We start from the raw sequence: 22,859 nt of genomic DNA, 5'->3' as shown, positions 1-22,859 counted from the left end.
AATCGTATTAACCGAAGTATTGAAACCGTATTTACCGTATAACCAAATAAACCGAACCGAATTAACCATATTAATCGAATGCGCAGCCGGAATTACATCATTCATACAATGATATAACCTTGTTATTAATAACATCCAATGTTCATGATTATGAAACTAATCATCCATTAATCAACAAGCTAGTTAAGAGGCATACTAGGGACTCTTTGTTGTTTACATATCACACATGTATCAATGTTTCGGTTAATACAATTATAGCATGGTATATAAACATTTATCATAAACATAAAGATATATAATAACCACTTTTATTATTGCCTCTTGGGCATATCTCCAACAATATGTACTTATGCACTTTATCTCTTACTAAGTTGCTTGTTGTGCGATAACCATGTTACTGGGGACGCCATCAACTACTCTTTGTTGAATATCATGTGAGTTGCTATGCATGTCCGTCTTGTCTGAAGTAAGGGAGATTTACCACTCATTTAATGGTTAGAGCATGCATATTGTTAGAGAAGAACATTGGGCCGCTAACTAAAGCCATGAATCATGGTGGAAGTTTCGAGTTTTGGACATATATCCTCAATCTCATATGAGAACATTAATTGTTGCTACATGCTTATGCATTAAAGAGGAGTCCATTATCTGTTGTCTATGTTGTCCCGGTATGGATGTCTAAGTTGAGAATAATCAAAAGCGAGAAATCCAAATGCGAGCTTTCTCCTTAGACCTTTGTATAGACGGCATAGAGGTACCCCTTTGTGACACTTGGTTAAAACATGTGTATTGCGATAATCCCGGTAATCCAAGCTAATTAGGACAAGGTGCGGGCACTATTGGTATACTATGCATGAGGCTTGCAACTTGTAAGATATAATTTACATGATACATATGCTTTATTACTACCGTTGACAAAATTGTTTCTTGTTTTCAAAACCAAAGCTCTAGCACAAATATAGCAATCAATGCTTCCCCTGCGAAGGGCCATTCTTTTACCTTTTATGTTGAGTCAGTTCACCTATCTCTCTCCACCTCAAGAAGCAAACACTTGTGTGAACTGTGCATTGATTCCTACATACTTGCATATTGCACTTGTTATATTACTTTACATTGACAATATCCATGAGATATACATGTTATAAGTTGAAAGCAACCGCTGAAACTTAATCTTCCTTTGTGTTGCTTCAATACCTTTACTTTGATTTATTGCTTTATGAGTTAACTCTTATGCAAGACTTATTGATGCTTGTCTTGAAAGTACTATTCATGAAAAGTCTTTGCTTTATGATTCAGTTGTTTACTCATGTCATTATCATTGTTTTGATCGCTGCATTCATTACATATGCTTACAATAGTATGATCAAGGTTACGATAGCATGTCACTTAAGAAATTATCTTTGTTATCGTTTACCTACTCGAGGGCGAGTAGGAACTAAGCTTGGGGATGCTTGATACGTCTCAAACGTATCTATAATTTCTTATGTTCCATGCTACTTTTATGATGATACTCACATGTTTTATACACATTATATGTCATTATTATGCGTTTTCCGGAACTAACCTATTGACGAGATGCCGAAGGGCCGATTCTTGTTTTACTGCTGTTTTTGGTTTCAGAAATCCTAGTAAGGAAATATTCTCGGAATTGGACAAAATCAACGACCAGCATCTTAGAATCCCCGGGAGCTTCCAGAACACTCGAGAGCCGCCAGAGAGGGGCCACAGGGGGCCCACACATGGTGGCGGCGCGGCCCAGGAGGGGGGCGTGCCGCCCTAGTGTCTGGTGGCCCCAGACCCCTTCTGACGCCGCCCTTCCGCCTACTTAAGGTCTCCGTCGCGAAAACCCTATTACGTTCGACGAAACCAGAGAAAACCTTCCAGAGCCGCCGCCATCGCGAAGCCAAGATCCGGGGGACGAAGTCTCTGTTCCGGCACGCCGCCGGGACGGGGAAGTGCCCCCGGAAGGCTCCTCCATCGACACCACCGCCATCTTCATCAACGCTGCTATCTCCCATGAGGAGGGAGTAGTTCTCCATCGAGGCTCGGGGCTGTACTGGTAGCTATGTGGTTAATCTCTCTCCTATGTACTTCAATACAATAATCTCATGAGCTGCCTTACATGATTGAGATTCATATGATGATTCTTGTAATCTAGATGTCATTATGCTAGTCAAGTGGGTTTTACTTATGTGATCTCCGGAGACTCCTTGTCCCACGTGTGTAAAGGTGACGAGTGTGTGCACCGTGTGGGTCTCTTAGGCTATATTTCACGGAATACTTATTCACTATTATGAATGGCATAGTGAAGTGCTTATTTACATCCCTTTATGATTGCAATGTGTTTTGTATCACAATTTATCCGTGTGCTACTCTAGTGATGTTATTAAAGTAGTTTATTCCTCCCGCACGGTGTAATGGTGACGGTGTGTGCATCGTGTAGTACTTGGCGTAGGCTATGATTGTGATCTCTTGTAGATTATGAAGTTAACTATTGCTATGATGGTATTGATGTGATCTATGCCTCCTTTCGTAGCGTGAAGGTGACGAGTGTGCATGCTATGTTAGTACTTGGTTTGGTTATGTTGATCTGTCATGCACTCTAAGGTTATTTAAACATGAACATCGAATATTGTGGAGCTTGTTAGCGAGGGTTCGTGTAATCCTACACGATTAGTGGTGTTCATCATCAAACAAGAGAGTGTAGAGTCTAGCATCTATCTATTTATTCTGTTATGTGATCAATGTTGAGAGTGTCCACTAGTGAAAGTATGATCCCTAGGCCTTGTTCCTAAGTATCGCTACCGCTGCTTGTTTCTTGTTTTTCTGCATCTCGTACTTCCCGCAATATTATCACCATCAACCACACGCCAACAAGCACTTTTCACGGCGCCGTTACTACTGCTCATACTTATTCATACCACCTGTATTTCACTATCTCTTCGCCGAACTAGTGCACCTATTAGGTGTGTTGGGGACACAAGAGACTTCTTGCTTTGTGGTTGCAGGGTTGCATGAGAGGGATATCTTTGACCTCTTCCTCCCTGAGTTCGATAAACCTTGGGTGATCCACTTAAGGGAAACTTGCTGCTGTTCTACAAACCTCTGCTCTTGGAGGCCCAACACTGTCTACAAGAATAGAAGCACCCGTAGACATCAGCGTCGTACGCCCGCGCCGCCTCGTGCGCGGTGTCGAAGGTGCCGAGGCGGATCCGCTCCTCGCCGGAGCGGATTTCCGCGTCGAACCGGCCGCTCGGCCGCGCCCGGACGCCGTGGTAGCCGGAGGAGGGGCGACGGCGCGGAGGCATCTCGCGGACGGAGGTGGAGCGGCGCGGGAGGAGGCGGAGCGGCCGGAGGTGGAGCGGCGCGGGAGGGAGAGAGACGAGAAGGGAGAGAGACGCGTGGAGGAAGTGACAGTTGCCCGCGCTCGCGTGGCGTGTTTATACCGCGCGCGCCATCGCACGCGGCAAGTTTCCCGCGCGGGATAGCGCGAAAGCGCGCGGGCGGCAATTTTTTTAGCGCGCGCGCCTTTTTCCCGCTTCTGCTGGAGCAGCGCGGCAGCGCCCGCGCGCGGCAAACCGGCGGTTTTTTTACCACGCGGGCCTTTTAACGCGTCTGTTGGAGAATGCTCTAATAGCATGGTGGGCGTTGATTTGGGGAAATTTTACTTTTTGCCACTCTTTACTTTGGCACTCTACAATTTGCCCTCTTTTACATTGATCTCTACTTTTTGCCACACTTTACTTTGACACTTATATTATTTGCCCTTTTGATTTTTTTTCTTTTTCTTTTGGGGATTTAGGAAACCTACATGACACGAATGCCCCTGGCTGCACCCGGAATAGACTCATATTGTTAATTCTTTTCTCCCCTTTTTAGAACGGGGCAGGGAAGAACTCAACTAGCTGCTCGCTCAGCTGCCTCCGGCGCCGCCGCTCGCTGCAGCTTGGCCGACACGGCTGCACCTCTCCGTCTCCGGTCTTCACTCGCTGCTGCATCTGCGCTTTCTGGTCTACGGTCTTCGCTCGCTGCTGCACCTCCGCGGGTAGATGTTGTCCTGTTGCTGCAGCCTGCGCCCAACTGCAGCGCCGCACCTCCTAGCTCCTCCTTTAACCCTGCTGTATCCTGTAGCACCTAAGCCCTCCTTTCCACCGATTCCTTGACCGCATTGTGGTTGCTAGAGGGTGTTGCTACTGCAGATTAGCCATTGAAATTCATCCAAAATCTGGCATCTGCGTCCAATCCAAATTGAAAACGGGAGACAGTTTGATGAGCACAGACGAGGGATGAATCGAAACAAGAGGAGGGAGCGGCGGCCACCCAGCTCGTCGCCGATGCTGGAGCCCCTTCCCTAACCCTAGCTCTCAAGACAGGGGAAGGGCGAGATGAGGGGAAGTACCTAGCATCGCCAAGGAGTGGTCGCCGTGCTCACCAGAATCCCGCCGCCTACCTCCCTCTGTTCCGCTAATTGGGCCGCCGTGAGGGTTACCGCCGACCAACGCTTGATTCCTCTGCTCGAGCGATGAAGCGACGGGGACGAACAGGTCAACCCGGTGTCCTCCAATCGATCCACGTCAAACAGGTACGGGGTATTTTTGTCATAGCATGTGGGCCGGCCTGTTTGGGGGCAAATAATATAGTGTTTAAGTAAAATGTGGTAAAAGGTAGAGATCAATGTAAAAGAGGGCAAATTGTAGAGTGCCAAAGTAAAGAGTGGCAAAAAGTAAAATCCCCCGTTGATTTGCGTACCGCCAGTCCAGGTGTAAGCTGCATCCTGTCCATCCTTTTCAGATCCAGTGGCCCATAATAGGTCGGTGCACCCCCAACCCAACCCTAAAAACAACTCTGCCTCCCCGCCGCCGCCACATCCACACTGTCCTCCGCCTCCAAATCCTCGACCTCGCCTCCGCCCTCTCCGCCCTCAGCGCCACCGTCTCCGGCGATCTACAGGTACATCATCTCTCCGTCGTCGCCTCCTAGCCCCCCTATCCCATCGGGTAGCGGTGCTCTGCTATCTTCGTTATTTTCTCCCGGGATTCTACGATCTAACGTTCGATGTACGCCGTCTAGTTGTCGTGCCGTGAATCCGCGAGCTAATCCTGGTTTTTGTGTTCTTCGCGGCTGGGATGCAGGAGTAGATCGCCGCCGGACAGCCCCAGCCCTCGACCATGTCGACATTCGCCAAGCCCGAGAACGCTCTCAAGAGGGCGGAGGGTGAGTCTCCGGAATCCCTTGCGTTTATTTGCTCACTAGATTTTATCGGCAAGTAGTTACCGATTGTTGTCGCGGTGGTTTGGCAGTGGTTCCTGCTCCGATTAGTGTTTCTTAGCAACTTGTGGCGACGTTAAGTTGTGTACTGTTGGTTCATCTGTTACGTTGCCCTTGTTAATCATTATTATATGACACTGTCACCTTGTCACGGAATTTTACTTATAATAATGTATTTATGAGCGCTACATTTGAACCACTGATTTCATATCACATAGGACAGGCTCTCTTTGCATGCAATCAATATCTTCGTAGTTTTTCATATTTCGCTTGAAGATATTCACACTGTTCATCCCCTTTTATTTACTCCAGAGTTGATAAATGTTGGGCAAAAGCAGGCAGCGCTGCAGGCGCTGCATGATCTCATTACATCGAAAAGATACAGGTCATGGCAAAAACCTCTCGAGAAGATCATGATGAAGTACGTAGAGCTGTGCGTAGATCTCAGGAAGGGCAGATTTGCCAAGGATGGCCTTATCCAGTACAGGATTGTCTGCCAGCAAGTCAATGTCTCCTCTTTGGAGGAGGTCATAAAACACTTTATGCAACTCTCCAACGAGAAAGCTGAGGAAGCAAAGGCTCAGGCGCAAGCCCTGGAAGATGCTCTGGACGTCGAAGATCTGGAAGCTGACAAGCGTCCAGAGGACTTGATGCTCAGCTACGTTAGTGGGGAGAAAGGGAAGGACCGATCTGACAGAGAGTTTGTCACTCCATGGTTCAAGTTTCTGTGGGAGACGTACAGGACTGTGCTCGAGATACTGAGGAATAATTCTAAGCTTGAAGGACTATACGCTGTAAGCTATTTTACTATTTTGCCATTATCCTAGTGGTCATTTTTTTCTTAGGGTTCCACTACCAGACAGCAAATTGCATATGATTTCATCATAGTGTTTCTCTGTAGTCATTCTGCCTGTCATTACATTTCAGAAACTTCTCTCTGGTATATTTGATGTAGTTGCTTCAAGTATCTTCTCCAAATAATGTTGTTATTGGTTTAACCAACTTGCTTGAGACAAAGGCTTTGTTGTTGGTTAAGCCGGTACATTATGATGCTCTATTACCTCTCTTTCCTTTTCCGTTCTTCTGTTTGAAATGAAGCATTTAGCTCCTTCCTATACCTGACCAATGCATTTTGTATTATTTCCCTTCTCTTTCGTTGGAAATATGGTACCGACTTGATTGCATGAACTTAGTATTCTTTACTCCCTCTGTTCACTAATGTAAGACCTTTTGGACATTTCAAAGTGGACTAGATACGGACCAAAATGAGTGAACTTACACACTAAAACGTGTCTAGATGCACACCAAAGTAAGTGAACCTACACTGAAGCTAAAAGGTCTTACATTAGTGAGCGGAGGAAGTACTAAATTCTTTGTACTACCTAATGCGTCTAGTCCTTTTGCACTTTCCTATTTTTGAGAAGCAACTATTTGGTTCATTTTGCAAATATCTAGCCAATGCATCATGTACCTGTTATGTACCTTCTGTTTCTTCTAAAAGAAATCTGCACAACTGGATCCCCTGACCGTAGTATTATGTACTAATTGATTTTTACCAGAGCTAATCTGTATGTTCTTTTTTAACCTTCCAATATGCAGATGACTGCACACAAGGCGTTTCAGTTTTGTAAGCAGTATAAAAGATCCACCGAGTTCCGTAGGTTGTGTGAGATCATCAGAAACCATCTTGCAAATTTGAACAAATATCGTGACCAGCGAGATCGTCCTGATCTGACTGCTCCTGAAAGCTGTAAGCTGTACCTTGACACTAGGGTCGAACAACTGAAAATTGCTACAGAACTTTCTCTATGGCAGGTGTGTTTCGTAACTGATTTTATCTTCTCAATGCTACTAAAGAAATGAAATTCACCAACCAACTCTTCTTCTTTCAGGAAGCCTTCCGATCTGTGGAGGATATCCATGGTTTGATGAGCTTGGTGAAGAGAACTCCAAAACCATCGGTTCTGGTCATATATTATGCCAAACTAACTGAAATATTCTGGATATCCGAGAGTCATTTGTATCATGCCTATGCATGGTTGAAGCTTTTCAACTTGCAGAAGAGCTACAACAAGAATATAACTCAGAAGGATCTGCAATTACTAGCATCTTCTGTTTTGCTTGCTGCACTTTCTGTGACACCATATGACAATAAATATGGTGCGTCTCATCTTGAGCTTGAAAATGAGAGAGAACGTGGCTTGCGTATGGCCAACCTTGTCAATTTCTCCCTTGACTCCAAGCGTGAGAACAGAGAAATGGTTAGCTACAAACTGTTTTCCATGTGTATATTTCTCCAGAATATAATTATTCGTTTTCTGATAAATAAGTGTCCTGTTCCCTTTTCAGGCTTCAAGAGCATCTCTTCTCTCTGAGTTGGTATGATGAGAATCCATTTCTGCATGCTGTATTTTTTTTATCATATGCTGCCAAACAGTTAAATGTCTTGTGTGTTATCAGATCTATCCAGTCTTTCTTTGCCTTTTCTTTGAGATGTCTTGTCTTCGCCTTAGAGGCATCTAGAAGACAATCTGCTATCATGGTGTCACCTTGTACATGTTACCAAGCATTCGTGTTAGAATGATCTCCTGTGATGCAGTCCTTTTTTGTATGCACTTATGTGATTGCATTTTATGCATTCATAACCACATGGTAGCACCTCATGCTAAGAGATAAGCACCCATCTGTCCTACTAGGCTAGAAAACGCTTTTGTTTTACTAATCACACCTGAACAGGCAATGCCAAGAAGTGAGCCTAGCTCATTCGGTTAGGGAAGTGGATGTACAACCCAGCCACCCAGGTTCAAATTCCCACGGACGCAGAATTGGGTTCTTATTATTTTAAAAAAATCACTGTAGGGGCTTCCCCTACCGTATTCCTTTCAAAAAAAAAAGGCAATGCCATAACATGTGTTCTGTTGCTTAAGATAGTTGGTAGCTCTGAAATATGCAATATATCTGGAAGTATATACATTAATTCATAGAAGGGTATCTCTCAAGTCTCAAGGCATCCATGCCGTGCTGACGTGCTTGTGTGTTGATTGTATTGGTTTGCATCTCTTATGTTGCAATATTTTAATCAAATACAGAGATGCTTATATTTTCTTGTTGTGCCATCACAGACTTATGTTTTGGTTTTCTAGATTTAGACTTCGTTGCTTCGCCAACTCTTTCTCATATTCTGACTATGATATGAAAACAGGCTGCCAAAGGAGTGATTTCCTGTGCTTCCCAAGAGGTGAAAGATCTATACAACCTTATGGAGCATGAGTTCCTTCCTCTTGATCTCGCATCAAAAGTACAGCCGCTACTTTCCAAGATTTCTACGGTCGGAGGAAAGCTTTCAGCAGCCTCTTCGGTTCCAGAAATTCAGTTATCGAAGTACCAATCTGCATTGGAGAAGCTTACGGCACTGAGGGTGCTGCAGCAGGTTCTATTCTATGTCCCACTAACAATAATATATGTATTCACGTCTTCTTTTATCATACCTTGCATTACTATTTGTGAAACATGTTGATCAGCTCTCGTTTTGAACTTTTCAGGCATCTCGGATTTTCCAGTCCATGAAAATTGATATGCTCTCTAGAATGATCCCGTTCTTTGACTTCAATGTTGTGGAGAAGATCGCTGTTGATGCTGTGAAGCACAATTTTGTTGCTATGAAAGTTAACCATTTGTCTGGAGCCGTTCATTTTGGCAACATTGTATGTGGCTTAACTCTGTACACTGCTACCTTCTTTAGGCTTCTCAATTTCTTCATTGAGGGCTTTATTTCTTTGCTGCTGTTTGATGGCTATAAGGATCAAATGTGTTGCCCTGTTTTGTGGTTTCCTATGTTTTTGTTACCTACCTTCTCATGTTCGTAGGCCGAGGAGGCTTGTTTCTATAGCATACTGTTAATAGCCCGAGGAGGCTTGTTTCTATAGCACATTGTTAATAGTGAATGTTTCATTTTTATCCATTATACTATAAGTTACAAATATCTTTTCATGGTATGATTTGTCTCCATGGAAATAATGGTGTTTCAAGCTACAATCTGTTCACATGATAATATAATGAGGCAACTGCATTTGCTTAATTGTTCCCTTCACTTATTTTAGTCACTGCATGTGGCAAATTCACAGCTCATGATTTAGTTGTTTTTTTCTGTGGATTTTCTTCTTAGATGCTTCAAAATTTACGTGCTAGGCAAGAGTTTATTTTCTGTTTCCATCTTATATGTACAGTTTAATGGGTTTCTAACCATCATCTTTCTTCCCATCTATTCACTGTGATTTGAATTTATTTCTCTGCAGGACATAGAATCTGATGGTCTTAGTAGTCACCTTAGTGTCCTTGCTGATTCCCTAAGCAAAGCGAGGACTCTTATTCGTCCACCTGTGCATAAGCCATCAAAACTTGGTGAAAACTTGACTAACCTGGCTGGAGTGGTTGAGAAAGAACATAGAAGGCTTCTTGCGAGGAAATCTATTATTGAAAAACGCAAAGAAGATCATGAGCGCCAAATATTGGAGAAGGTTTCCATTTTTCCTGTGCCGACCCTTGGTTGTTTCTTGTAATCTTTGTTCATGGTTTGTATATATTATCTCCAGGAGAAGGAAGAGGAGACAAAGAGAATGAGTATTCAGAAGAAATCTGCAGAGGAAGAAAGAGAGAGGCTTTCAAAGGAACAAAGACTTAGGGAGAAACTGAGGATAGAACGAGAAATAGCGGAGAAGGAAAAACAAGAAGCACAAGCACAGTTAGCTCAACTTGAAAATAGCAGGAAGAACAAAAAGAAACCCATCTTTGAGGGGGTAAGAAGTTGTGCATTTCCAACAATTAACGCTCCATGCTAACTCACGGTGTGCTATTTTATGTGTACTTGGTATGTAATTTAACATACTATGTGCACATGATAAAACCTGGATGCACTTCTAATTATTAGAATTTTCATAAGGTCGTATTTCTGTGTGTTCAAGTCCATATCAATATCAGTCAATTTGTTTCTGTGCCCTAAAAATAAGATGAAAGCAGGCTGTAGATGAATGTCAGTTGGTGTAGATAAAGTGCAGGATCGTTTGTTTCTGCGGCTGCTGCTTAGACGGTTTGGGAACTTAGGCAAATCATTATAACTTGCAGTTTGTGATACGTACATAGTCGGATGCTTGTACTAACCAGCCTGAACTCTGTAGCGATACTTGTCTTGTAAGTAAATTTCTATTTGTCTGATCCGTAAATTTCTACTAGTTTTAATACATTGAATGTTCACATGACAGGAGCTGACAAAACAAGGCATGGTGGAGCTGGCAGTGCAAATGCAGATTAAGGAGCGCCTGGAGATGGAGAAGAGACTGCAGAAGGTTGCAAAAACAATGGATCACTTGGAGAGAGCAAAACGGCAGGAGGAAGCACCACTGATTGAGGAAGCCTTCCAAAAACGCCTTGAGGAAGAGAAGATCCTTCATGAGCAAGAGCAGCTGGTTTGTCTTTACTGTCATTTTGTTGCTTACAGGATGCTGAATTGCTGATGATGATGGGTTTTAACATTCTCACATTTATTGAATTCCAACTTGGTAGAGAGAGATTGAGCTTAGCAAGCAACATCATGCGGGTGACTTGCTGGAGAAAAATAGGCTTTCTCGATTGTTGGAGCATAAGGTATGTATGCCACTTGCAACTTTGTTCAGCCAGTGCTGGTTGCTTCCCTCTTATATCAGAGGATCTTTGATCCATTCTGTCATGTTTTTTTTTTCATTATCGGACTTTCCAAGCTTAAAATAGTCAATTTCTACACTGAGTGAATCTTGAGGGTTTTGCGGCGATTCAATGGGATACTGTACTTGTTTGGGGAAAATTAAGTGGCTTTGGCATGTCATTTAATAGTACCAAGGTCTGTGTTTGTGTTGTTTTGTTCTGCCTGGGTGATTGCTTTGTAGGTCTATCTGGTTAAACCCATGGTAGCCGGAAACGGAGAACGGTGCCCCGTCCCCTGACTCGGGAACCTCGACTCAGATCGAGGGTCAGGGTCGACGCGCGGGACGAGACGATTCAGTGCGGGAATACGACCCGGTACGCTAGGTTCGTCGACCCTGAATATGCCTGACAGCACCAGCTTCTCAAGTACAGAGGTGAGCGAAGTTGGCGATGCGGCAGCTGTAGGTGGGAGGCGAAGTGGCGAGGGATGGCAGGCGATGTGCGCGCTGAGGTAAGGTAAGATGCAAGCAGCGAAAGAACTTGCAGTGGCGAATGGCTTAATGGGGACAAGGCCAGGGAACGACTAGCAGGTTTAGGTTTCAAAATACTCCGCGCCAGTTTTCGTACTGTGCGCTGTACGTGGCCCATCTGCCTCAACTCAAGACTGGAAAGAAAAAGAAAATCTGCATCGAGCTATCGGACCGTCCCCGATTCATCATTCCCAAACTACTTGGATCGTGTCCCGGCTGTCGATCGGTTCGTTGGAGAGATGTATACTCCTGCCGTTTCCTGTTTTTGTTACCCATCGATCCTCGTACCTTGTTCCCTTCCCTTGATCCCACCGTTCCGGAAACATGGCTACTATGTTTAAACCTGGAAATGAGTTTTGATTAAGGTGAATTACCACAGGATGATTCTATTATCATGTATTTCAGCATGCAATGTTTTCAGTTTTGGTTTCTTTGGTATTCTTAATTTATGAGCCTTTTCCTTTTTAGAGGACTATCTTTGACTACTCTCTTATCTTCCCTTCTCCAATTCCCTTTTGCTGTTCCAGAATGCTTTCCAGGAAAGGATTGTACAACGCCGTGAATCTGAGTTTAGTAGCCTAAGAAAAGAGAGGGATGAAAGGGTCAATCAGTTGATATCTTCAAGAAAGCGTGAAAGGGAAACTGTACGGAAATTGATGTATTATCTGAACCTTGAGGAACAGCGGATCCAAAGGCAGCGTGAGGAAGATGAGGCTAGAAAACGTGAAGGCAAGTGTATTCTTGGACTAATTTTATTATTTGCTCTACTTGCCGACCGCAGTATTAGAACTCTAGTATTGTTGCTGGTAAGTTGAGTACTTGAAAATAGCAACTCAATGATTGCTCTTGCGACTACCTAGATTTTCCAACTTACATTACTTCAGACTAGTTCTTTAGTGGGACAACTGGACAAGATAGAATGCTCTTCTGAGTATACTCTAAAATGTTCGTGCTACTTTGAATTATCGTTATTGGTGTTCGTGCTACTTTGAATTATCATTATTGGTGTTTGTGCTACTTTGAATTATCGTTATTAACTTATATTTGATTTCTCATATTTGGATGGTGGATAACTGACCGTAAATCTTACTAGTTATTGCTTTGTTGCTATTCCATAATGTTGTCAAAATACTCCCTCCTTGCCACAATATAGTGCGCATTGGTTTCCGCGGAAGTCAAACTTTAAAATATATACTCCCTCCGATTCATATTAATTGACTCCAATATGGATGTATCTAGAACTAAAATATGTCTAGATACATCCATATTAGAGTCAATTAATATGAACCGGAGGGAGTATCATATTAAAATATACTTTATGTATATCATATTAAAATATATATCAAACTTTGAGCAAGTTCTTTGAGAAAAATGTCTATATCTACAATACCTAATGTATATCAAATTAAAATATACTTTATGATGAATCTGATGGTATTGATTTGAGATTCTAAATGTTGATATTTTTGGTATAAATTTTGTCAAAGTTTACATGGTTTGACTTCGAAAAAATCTTATAGGCGCTATATTTTGGCATAGAGGGAGCACAACACATTCTAGCTGATCAAATATTATTGGTTTAACTTGCAGATGAAGAGAGGAGGAAGAAGGAGGAAGTTGAGAGGAAAACAAAGCTTGATGCAATCGCAGCTAAGCAGGCGCAGAGGGAAAGGGAGATGGAAGAGAAGGCACAGAGGGAAAGAGAGGCTCTCTTGAGGGGAGCGGAGCCCGTGCGTGCACCTGATCCTGCTCCTGCTGTTGCTCCGCCAGTTCGAGAACCAGCACTGGCAGCTCCAGCTGCATCAGCTGCTGCTCCTAGCAGGTATGTCCCGAAGTTCAAACGTAGTGGTGACAGCAGCAGCAGCAGCCAGAGGCCAGCAGCTGCACCTGAACAAGACCGGTGGGGCTCTCGTGATGATCGTCCTCGCCCAGATTCTCGGCCTCTCCGCCAGGATGCTCCTCCTGCCCGCCCTGAGGCTGCCCCTGCCCGCCCTTTTGCACGCCAAGAGGCCCCCCCTGCCCGCCAGCAGGATGGTGCTCCTCCTGCTCCTTCAACTGACCGCTGGCGTCCTGGTGGATCTAGGCCCTCTGCAAATTCTTCATCCACTCCCTCGTCTGCCCCGTGGAGGCGGAGCTGAGGCTACCTGCAATGGAACGTGCTCTGCCAGCTGCGTTTTTTTTTGCCTCCTTCAAGTCCGGGAGCTTCTCATACAATGTCCGCCTCTGATATCTATGAGCATGGTTACTTGAATTTGTTTCTGGTGCACCAAATGCTCCTAAATTTTCGAAGCAAATACTTCTGTTAGACCTATGTTTGTTCTTTTAAGTCACAGTACTACATACATAACGTGTTGCTATTTGTTATGGTGCTTGAAGCTTTGTTTGCTTGCAGCAAGGAATGCAATTTATTGGGCTGCATTCGTCTGCTTGCGTTACGTTTTGCTAAAGATCAGTAACTTAACTTGTGGTTGGTATGTCTTGCTACAAATCTTGAACCTTCTAGACAACAAATCTTACATATCTTCTGTAATGTACCAGGTGACAGGCCAAACCATGTTATCGTACTTCCTCTGTCCCATGAAGGTTGTCTGAAATTTATTAAAATTTTAATGTGTAATGTATCTAATGCTATTCAGTGTTTAGATACATCTAATTTTTGACAAGTCTCAAACAATCTTCATGGGATAGAGGGAGTACGATAAGTTCAGATTTCATTTCCTCTGTCGTTTGTGAGGTAGCATGTCCAAACTAATTTCACCTCCTAGTTGTAAGCCTAGTAAGGGGTGGTTCAAACCTTCTAGAATGAGAGAAAATCTGATACCAATTTTTACGTTGGGGTAAGGAATACAAGTTTCACTTAATGGGGTAATTTAGAGGATTTATAGGAAACCAATATTTACGTTGGAATACGTAGAAAAAAGTATCTGCACAGCTTCTCAGTATTCACTCTGCCATCCGTTTTATTTCCAAAACTGCCACAGTAAAATAGAAGTAAGGAGCATGGCATACAGATATGCGGTATTTATGCCAACTTATATAACGTCACGATAACGAACAACCAAGTTAGATAATAGATCAGGATACGAACTTTTCAAAACTTTTAAAAACAATCTCGTATGCACAGGGCAGATCGGCCTTTGTTAGGTTGCATACTGTTGGTGAAAAACATTAAAGACCATAATACTCCGTACTTTTAGAATGCTGCCGGAAGAGACACGGCACCAGAAGTTGCAGCTTTTTTGAGGAAACATTTCGCCATGAATGTCAGTTTTTGACTCTCTACTTTGCTTCTGGAACACGGATTGATGGTTAGATGGCACAAATCGTACGAATAGCATCGTAGGCACACCACTGTTTTTTTCCCTCGAAAATAAGACTGTTTCTCGCACTCTGTCTGAACTTTGCTGAGAAATTAAGCAAGACAGCTTCAACTCATCTTTTAAAAGGCAACTAATCCTACTCAATGCTAATCATGGTTTTTCGATATCCAGTACCAAAACCCTGCCGTTCACCCTCGCACTGGGACCAATAGCGAGTACTACATCAGATTTTACTGAATATTTCCAGGTTCTGTGACTGGCAGGAAGCAATCACTAGAGATTTTAGTAGCATCTAGTTATTTATGAATGGCAAGCCAAATGTTACAATGTGTTGACTAAACTATGAATCGCCAGCCAGTTCATGAAGGACGCCTGGCTTTTGCCGCCATCAGCCATCAAATAGGGCAAGTCAAATAAAAGCAAAGCGTGATGATAACTAGACACGAGGCCATGCTGCTTCTGCTGAAATTCCTGGAGAAATTACAGTTGCCCTTCTGGTCCTGACAACAAAGACATTATGCCAAACAACAGGAATAGCACTCCACTTGACAATTCAACCTACAAGAGATAAGTGTCGCATCAGATGTAGGGCATTTCACTTGTTTGAACAGAGTACGAGAAACAGACTTCAGTCAGCAATTCCTACCATCTTCTCAGATATCTGTGAGGCTAGGCTCTTCCCTCCCATGACAGCAGCAGTGGTGCAAAGTGCTTGAGCTCTGCACACAATTAGGTTTTGTCAGGAACACACGGTGAACCATTTGGAAAGACCGCACAAAGGACAAGAAAGAAGCAAGCCTACATGACTCCCCCGATGACAACACCAAAAGGATTTTCATCAGCAGCCAAGCCAATTGTAGCAATCTGATAAGACATTAAACAATATAAATATACCAATATCAATTCAAAACATGCTCTGCAAATGGGAAAATAGATCAAATTTTTTGTACAACTTACCTGGCTCTTGTCACCCCACTCACCAAAGAAAGTAATGGAAAATGCCTACACCAAACAAAAAATGGACATGTAAATGTTTATAATAAACCACAAGCATCACATTAACCATTTCTTCCATATGATCGAGTTGTCTAGTTAATACCTTTATGAAAATTGGTGAGAAGAACTGCATGAGGAATGGTCTTTTCTGTTTCTTCTTATCATCAGTTGCCTAACAATTGAAAAATATTTGAGTTGCCCATACAGATAAGCATACAAAGACAAACTAAGATGTAATGCTCCCGGCTCAAACAAACTAAAAACTTGTTCTTTTTTTACAAAAAACCACACCAGTTATTATGCACATATTTCAAGTTCCGTGTAAAGTTCTGTATTCTTGCGGCTTGTGTAAAAAACTAACCTAAGGAACCAAAAATGCTTCTTTTAGCTCCTCATTTCCTTTAGTACAAACAAACAAGAGAAAGGGAATACACGCGGAGGTGGACTTGTCTTTCCAGTACTTTTGCCAAAATTACATGAAAAGTAATATACTCGTTATAACATGGAGCAAGCAACAACAACTGCATGCTCACATTCCACTAGAATTGCTAGGACACAACACTTCCCTTGATAAATGAGAATATATGGGGACCACGACTCATTTTGCTGACTGTTAAAGGAGTCTTCCGCATTTTATTTGATGACATCTATGTTTTGAATATTAATATAAAAATATATACAAAAATTGGGTACATGAAAAAGATGCTCTAAATGGGCATGTCACTAATGCACTGACCTTTGATTTATTTTTTGATTCTCCTTTGTTACTCTTAAAGTCCGCATCCTGAAAAACTGGCACAGGTTAGCTATAAATTACTTGACCTGCAATTCAATGGAACTCAAGGTATTGATGAAATTTGCAAACCAGCTTTGCTTCCATTTCAGCCAAATCTTCTGACTCTCTGCAATGGAAGTTGGTTAGTGAAATCATTCACTAAAATGCCAAAACATGAAACAAGTAAGCGATCAAGTAGATCAGTACCCGTCTTCTTTGAAGCCTTCCCACAACGACCAGATGCCAAACACAAAGAACAGCAGAGTGGTGATATGATGGGTCCATTTTCGCGATATCTGTTCGAACAAAATACCATAAGCTATACATTCTTGCAACTTGCAAGGTGATACTTTAAGAAAAACTGGACATATAATCACAAGAAGACAGTCGAGAGAACAGGGTTAGCGGTAATATCCGCCAACAGGTTCAGAAGTATTGGTTCAAGTAATACACATGTGAGGGCAGTATGACTGTTACTGCAACATTTAATGTAAAGGTATAATCAGGACCAAAAGAAAAAAACTTCCATCAAGTATTAACATTAGACATTTGAAGAACTTGGCATCTTTTCACTGAATCACTCTAAAATGGGTTTTTTTTTTTTGCTTGCTTACTGTTGGGATACTAACAACCACAATGTCCAAGCAACCACTACAGAATATAGGTAACATAAGGGGAACACCTTTGGACATATTAGGGTGAATAAGTGATGAGAAATTATGTATGGTAGGTCCAAAAATTCTTGTGTTGAATAACTTACCAGATTCGGTGCAACCCAGCCTAGAGAAGCAGATAAAGCCGTCATCACCTATAATTTTTAATTCGATCAGTCAGGTAGAAAAAAAACAGGTCACTACATTCGAGCATGTTTAAGAAAATGCTTACTGTTAACGCAGATAGACAGCCGGCAAGGACAAGCTTCCGGGGATGGCGCATGGCCAGAATCTTGTAAAGGTAAATGAAAAACATGATAAGCACGGTGCTCAAGCCCAACTATAGAAAAAACAGAAATAGAATAGAGTAAAGAACATCTTTGTCGGGATGGGGAATAATTGTGCGTGTATCACTAGAGAGGAATATGTTTGCCTTGGTACTCCAGACTCTGTCAAACCCATCATTCTCTGAAAAGAAAATACTCCGGCTACGATGCTTCTAAAGTTACCCTGGCGCTGTAACAGCTTCGGTGGGAAAGGACTAGCCTCTCATCAAAACTAGCAACAGTCCAATGGAAGTGGGAGTACCCAGCTCGTATGGCAGGCCAGCAAATTGGGCAAGCGCAATAGCCCCTGCAACAAACCACAGGCCCCTCTTTACGCTTGTGTGCGCGTCTACTTGCGTGGAACCCACGCGCACTGAGCTGCACAGAGCAGGTGCCTCAGGCTGATTCATCCAGGGAAATACCGAACGCCCAGCCGATTCCCTCAGTAGAGGAGCGGAAAGTACTTTTAAAGGAGAAAAAAGGAGCAACTTGCCGATCTCTTAATCTTAGCTAAGATGTCATTTTTAAACTAGCTAGACGCAGCTAATTAATCCAGGAATTGTTTTTCAGAAGCTCACGTGGTCGCTGTTTCGCCCGAAATCTGGAGCTACCCTCCCCGCCTGCGCCTGGGTCTTTCACCTAACCAAGACGAGCCTCCCCTAGTAGTCCTCTGACCCAGTAGTATATCTCCGATGGAAAAACACAGCCACCGCCGGCGACGCTGGCATATCGTCGAACAGCTCGCTCGCACAGAAAGATGCCGACTTTATTTAAGAACCCAGCCGAAATTCCAGGCCTTCCGGCAGGCAACTCGTTTACGCGAGAAGACGAAAAAAAGAAAAAGAGCCAAGAAAGTAGAAAAAACGTCGGTGGGTGAGGAGGCGATGTACCGCGGCGGCGAAGAAGGTCTTGTCTCCGACCTCGGAGAGCACCGTCATGGCCAGCGACTTGGTAAGCCCCTGCGAATAACAAGAAGAAACAATTCAATTCCGCTGCACAGCAGCAAAGAACAGAAAGACAGAGGGAGGAAGAGGAGGAGAGCTGACCCCGAGCAGAGACGGCGACATGGCGGAAGCGGGCGGGCGGGCGCCGATTCCGATCTCGGGGGGTGAGGAGGTGCGCGTGGGCGTGGGCAGGGGGAGCCAGTACTAAAAGGGAGGCGGAAGGGGGTGGAGGTCCGGTACCGTGGAACACGGCCGGGGGCGCTCGGACCGTCGGATCGGATCCTCTGCTTTTGTGCGCAGCTGCGGCGTCCGGCTATTTTAAAGTCGTCGTTGTGGGGGTTTTGGGTGGATGGCACGAGAGGCGCCGTGCACGGTCACCCTATGTGGCTAGAAAAATAAAACACTCGCTCTCAAATAAGAGAAGAAAGAAATCAGTCTCAAACTCAAACAAAAGAAAAGGAAAACTCTCTCTAGTTTTTTTTATTAATAAAGGGAGTATATAAATATATCAAAACATACCAATTACATCTACCATCTGCAGCAACACAACGCCCTAATGGCAGTATGAATGCACACAATTAAAAAAATATATAAAAAAACTAAGAAACAAACGTCCTGCTACACAGTATCTCAGGCCTAACAACAGCAATACATCCACCACCAAGACAACACCTAAAATACAGACTCTCCAAAAGCGACGCCTCCAAGAAGGAAACAATGCTCCAACACCATCGTCGCCCAATCAAAGATCTTAGGTTTCCACCGTGAAGATAGTCCACACTCTCAAAACAATGCCTCCAACAAGGTCATTTCCAGGCACAACCAGTTAATGCCAGACTTTAAAAAAACATTGTCGTTGCCCAGTCAAAGATCTTCACCCTGAAAGGTAGAACTCTAAACTTCACCTGTGCTATCGCCCCCACTTTCATACCGCTGCCGTGAAGCCCGGAACACCAAGCAAGTCCCTCAACAGCGCGGAGACTTGAACCTCCCTTAGCTAGTCCTCCCATCCGGCCTTCATGATATTCTCTTCCTATGACTTTCATCATGGATCCATAGTCACGTGATGTCAACACAGAAAAAGAGCTTCGCGCCGCTCCCTCCAGACCTAAACGGTCGGAATAAAAGCATGGGTGCACGTGGCCGAATTTCACCCGATCCGGCAAACTAAACGCAAAAGATGCGTTGTTCCATTCGCCAGTGGAGCCTTCCGAAACTCAACACTCCGGCTAGATCAAAAGGATCAGCATCCGGTAGGTCTTCATCTTTGCAGAAGAAGAACTCTAGGACCACCACATTCGAACCCGAAGCAGACGAACATGCCCCCACGCTGCCATCCGCTGACCAACGACAACGAAGGAGGAATCGGTGGACGGCGTAGCCACAACCATACCATCTTCGGCCCGCAAATCGCCGCCCCCTTCCTCACGCCGCCAGCAAAAGCCGGCGATGGAAAACTCTCTCTAGTATGTGGAATATGGAACTTAAATAAAGTACAAGAAAAAAATATGAATATGAAATCTATGATATGTGTTAACCAATTCAGTGATCCACGGCATAGCTTCGGGCGCTTCGCACATGTACTGTCCTTCTTGACTCTCGTGGTCTTTTCGTCCATGTACACCGAGACATAACTTATACCATGAAGTCACAAAGCAAAAATGGATTTCAGAAAATCCTTGACATGTGTGTAACATCATTTTCAACACCACTGTCGGTCTTGATCTTGGCACCCCCAATGCCACAATGCACCGAATCACATCGTTGCGTTAGACCGCCCCCAAAATCACAAACATTTAGGGAGTGAATTCTTTGTTAGGTGTCACATGATAAGAGCTTGGTGTATCCAATAGCCATGCTTCGTCTCTTGTTAATAGATCTAGCTATTCTTTCTTCATCATACGGGACATGCATGGAACAAATGCTAAGGATAAGAGAACCATCATAGAGTTGGGTGGCTACAAAGGTGTTATATTCTTAGCCCACCGGCATCAGATTCAACACGCGTGTCTCGTTAAAGCGAATATGTATTTCAATGGAAGGTTGGTGATGTTTCATCGATAATGTTGCGCTACCGATGACTTCTTCAATCTATGAACTTAGAAATTGTTGTGTTTAGTAGTCATTGTGCCGATGAATGTGTATGGTTGTAGTGTAGTATGTGTTCGTCTACATGGAAATCAACGTTTCTAGAAAAAAGTAGTACGAAACTGAGTAGTAGATGAATGCTCAGTGCATAAGGGTGGAGCCGATATAGAACCACCAGGTCAAGATGAGCCCAATATAATCCATCAAACCCTCCTTAGATTAGTCTATGGTATACTGAGAAGATTACAGTATAGAAACAAGAGCCAGCCCCAACGATTTTTTTTGCTCTGTAGCTTGGGTGCATCACTTTGCTTGTAAATCCCCGAAATAGATTTTTGCACCGCTTTATAAATAAAGCAACCACATCCATACAAAGTTCAAAGTCACAAAAACACACACAAGAGTCTGTTGGGGCAACATCACAAACATGTCCAAGCTAAAATGAAACATAGATACAACCCTACATAGTAGAGCAACTCATCGGCTGGACTGTGTAGACAAGCCACATGTCGTCTCTAGTAGATCCTCCAGCATGACATCCAGATGGTCCCAGTTCCGCCGTCTACAGAGCGGGTACCACCGCTGCAAATATGCCAAAAATTTGAATACAGAGTTAGAGGCCTGGCACAGAAAGATATGCTCGATAACCATCTTGTTGATGATGTTCCAAAAGGGTCCAGATCAACGCAACAAATACTAACCAGAATAGGTGCATCCTCGTACCTGTACGGTTTGCGCTGGTTTCCATGAATTCGCCAAGGTCTAGGGTCTGCCACTCAGTCCCCTTGAAGCCGAAACTCTAAAGAAATTGGGCCCGGGATAAGAGAACATAATGTGAGTAGTAGACTCCGGACCGCACACAACGGACACAGCCATTCTCCGACGAGTGTCGTTTTGTCACCTCCACACCTGAGGGAATGCAATCTCAAAGCAACTAGCAAACGAAGATCTTTATTTTCAGAGGTAGTGAGGCCTTCCAGGGCGGTGACGTCCAAGTAAGAGAAAACCTTCTAAAAAGGGCCATGTAAGCAGACCTAGCGGTGAAGGATCCCGATGTGGTCAAATGCCAGGATACGCTATCAGGAGCGTCAGGAAGGGAGTCTGGAAGACGCGTCCATAGCGTGTTCGAGGTCATGGTCTTAACCGGGGTAAAAGCATGTAGGAACCGGACCCATCCCAATTGTGCCGCGGCGGGGCTACTACTAGCATCAAGCCTGAGCAAATCGTAAATAGTTCCGAAAAGTCCACCTAAGAGCAAGAGCAATAGTAGAGTCGACTGCAGTACTAGTGGTACATGGCCCATAATCCACTCTCACAAGTGATTAAGTGCACGTGCTAGAGCTAGCTCTTGCATGAGAGCTCATTTACATTCTCTCTCTCATTCTCTCTTCTCAAACTTTTTTTTTTTGCGAAAATTCCACCGATCTATTAATAATCATCAATAGCAGTACAAACTGACCCAAATGTAATAAAAATTACAAGTAGGTCTTTCGACCACCTAGCGACGACTACAAACACTAACGCGAGCCGAAGGCGCGCCGATGTCCTCGCCCCTCCATCACCGGATCCGGGCAAAGCTTGTCGTAGTAGAGCTTGTTGTAGTAGACAAACGGGAAGTCGTCGTGCTAAGGTCCCAAAGGACCAGCGCACCAGAGCAGCAACCGTCGCCCAAGATGACAACTTTAGATCGGAAGAGACTGACCTGAAACCACACCAACGAACACGAAAACCGATCGGATCCCGCGAGATCCGCCGGGCACATGACTCCACGCGCCCTCTGCCGATGCTAGACGCACCACCAGAGCGAGGATAGAGCGGGGAGGACCTTATTCTGACATCAAGATGGAGCCGCCGCCTCACCATCCCGAAGAAGACACTGAAAATAACCTAACAAAGAACGAAAACCCTCCCGCCGGCGAGAGGCCGTGGTCCGTCACACCTCCAAGGCCCTAAGGCCACCGGAGGCGGAGTGGACCAGCAGCGTCGCCGGCGAGGGGACGGAACCCTAGATGGGTTTTTTGAGCCGCCTTGCGATCGCTTCTCGTAAGTCTTCGTGTCCTCAGATGTATGTAATGTCTCTCTTCTCAAACTCAGCTAAGATATACGTAATATTTAATCTTCTAGATCCAGCTGACTAGAGTTTATTGTACATGCCCTAAGCGTTCGTCCTCCAAGCCACGTACATGCATTTAATCCCAGTCAACTAATGGTTGGCATTATTTGTGGCCGGCGCATTGTCGTGTTTAAAGAAAACTAGATTTAGATGTGCGCCTTGGCGCACGA

General features: G+C 44.0%; 2 protein-coding genes across 2 annotated transcripts; one reads left to right on the top strand and one right to left on the bottom strand.

The window, feature by feature from the left end:
* The first annotated feature begins 4,898 nt into the window (after positions 1–4,898).
* LOC124682731 (eukaryotic translation initiation factor 3 subunit A-like) lies at positions 4,899–13,892 on the top strand. Its single transcript, XM_047217364.1, has 14 exons — positions 4,899–4,950; positions 5,133–5,214; positions 5,581–6,062; positions 6,868–7,083; positions 7,161–7,529; positions 7,618–7,647; positions 8,471–8,698; positions 8,811–8,972; positions 9,564–9,785; positions 9,861–10,064; positions 10,527–10,730; positions 10,828–10,908; positions 12,002–12,203; positions 13,065–13,892. Exons 2-14 carry the CDS (start codon positions 5,169–5,171, stop codon positions 13,610–13,612), a joined length of 2,994 nt encoding a protein of 997 aa, XP_047073320.1. The 5' UTR covers positions 4,899–4,950; positions 5,133–5,168; the 3' UTR covers positions 13,613–13,892.
* Positions 13,893–15,003: 1,111 nt separating this feature from the next.
* Positions 15,004–18,703, bottom strand: LOC124682719 (GDT1-like protein 5). The gene is made up of 12 exons (XM_047217353.1): positions 18,591–18,703; positions 18,435–18,503; positions 17,451–17,510; positions 17,326–17,373; positions 16,773–16,861; positions 16,656–16,692; positions 16,527–16,574; positions 15,894–15,962; positions 15,752–15,796; positions 15,597–15,658; positions 15,441–15,513; positions 15,004–15,352 (listed from the first exon to the last, which is right to left on the bottom strand). Exons 1-12 carry the CDS (start codon positions 18,609–18,611, stop codon positions 15,275–15,277), a joined length of 699 nt encoding a protein of 232 aa, XP_047073309.1. The 5' UTR covers positions 18,612–18,703; the 3' UTR covers positions 15,004–15,274.
* Between the last annotated feature and the right edge of the window lie 4,156 nt (positions 18,704–22,859).

This window comes from Lolium rigidum, chromosome 1, assembly GCF_022539505.1.
Source record: "Lolium rigidum isolate FL_2022 chromosome 1, APGP_CSIRO_Lrig_0.1, whole genome shotgun sequence".
Taxonomy (NCBI): domain Eukaryota; kingdom Viridiplantae; phylum Streptophyta; class Magnoliopsida; order Poales; family Poaceae; genus Lolium; species Lolium rigidum.
This window is presented reverse-complemented; position numbering and strand designations above follow the sequence as displayed.

What these genes read in the sequence shown, in the direction of transcription:
- LOC124682731 (XM_047217364.1), top strand. Translation starts at nt 5,169, where the DNA reads ATGTCGACATTCGCCAAGCCCGAGAACGCTCTCAAGAGGGCGGAGG. An exon ending in CGCTCTCAAGAGGGCGGAGG is followed by an intron (nt 5,215 to 5,580) that starts GTGAGTCTCCGG and finishes TATTTACTCCAG; the next exon opens with AGTTGATAAATGTTGGGCAA. An exon ending in AGCTTGAAGGACTATACGCT is followed by an intron (nt 6,063 to 6,867) that starts GTAAGCTATTTT and finishes TCCAATATGCAG; the next exon opens with ATGACTGCACACAAGGCGTT.
- LOC124682719 (XM_047217353.1), bottom strand. Translation starts at nt 18,611, where the DNA reads ATGTCGCCGTCTCTGCTCGGG. An exon ending in TGTCGCCGTCTCTGCTCGGG is followed by an intron (nt 18,504 to 18,590) that starts GTCAGCTCTCCT and finishes TGTTATTCGCAG; the next exon opens with GGGCTTACCAAGTCGCTGGC. An exon ending in GTTGTCATCGGGGGAGTCAT is followed by an intron (nt 15,514 to 15,596) that starts GTAGGCTTGCTT and finishes AATTGTGTGCAG; the next exon opens with AGCTCAAGCACTTTGCACCA.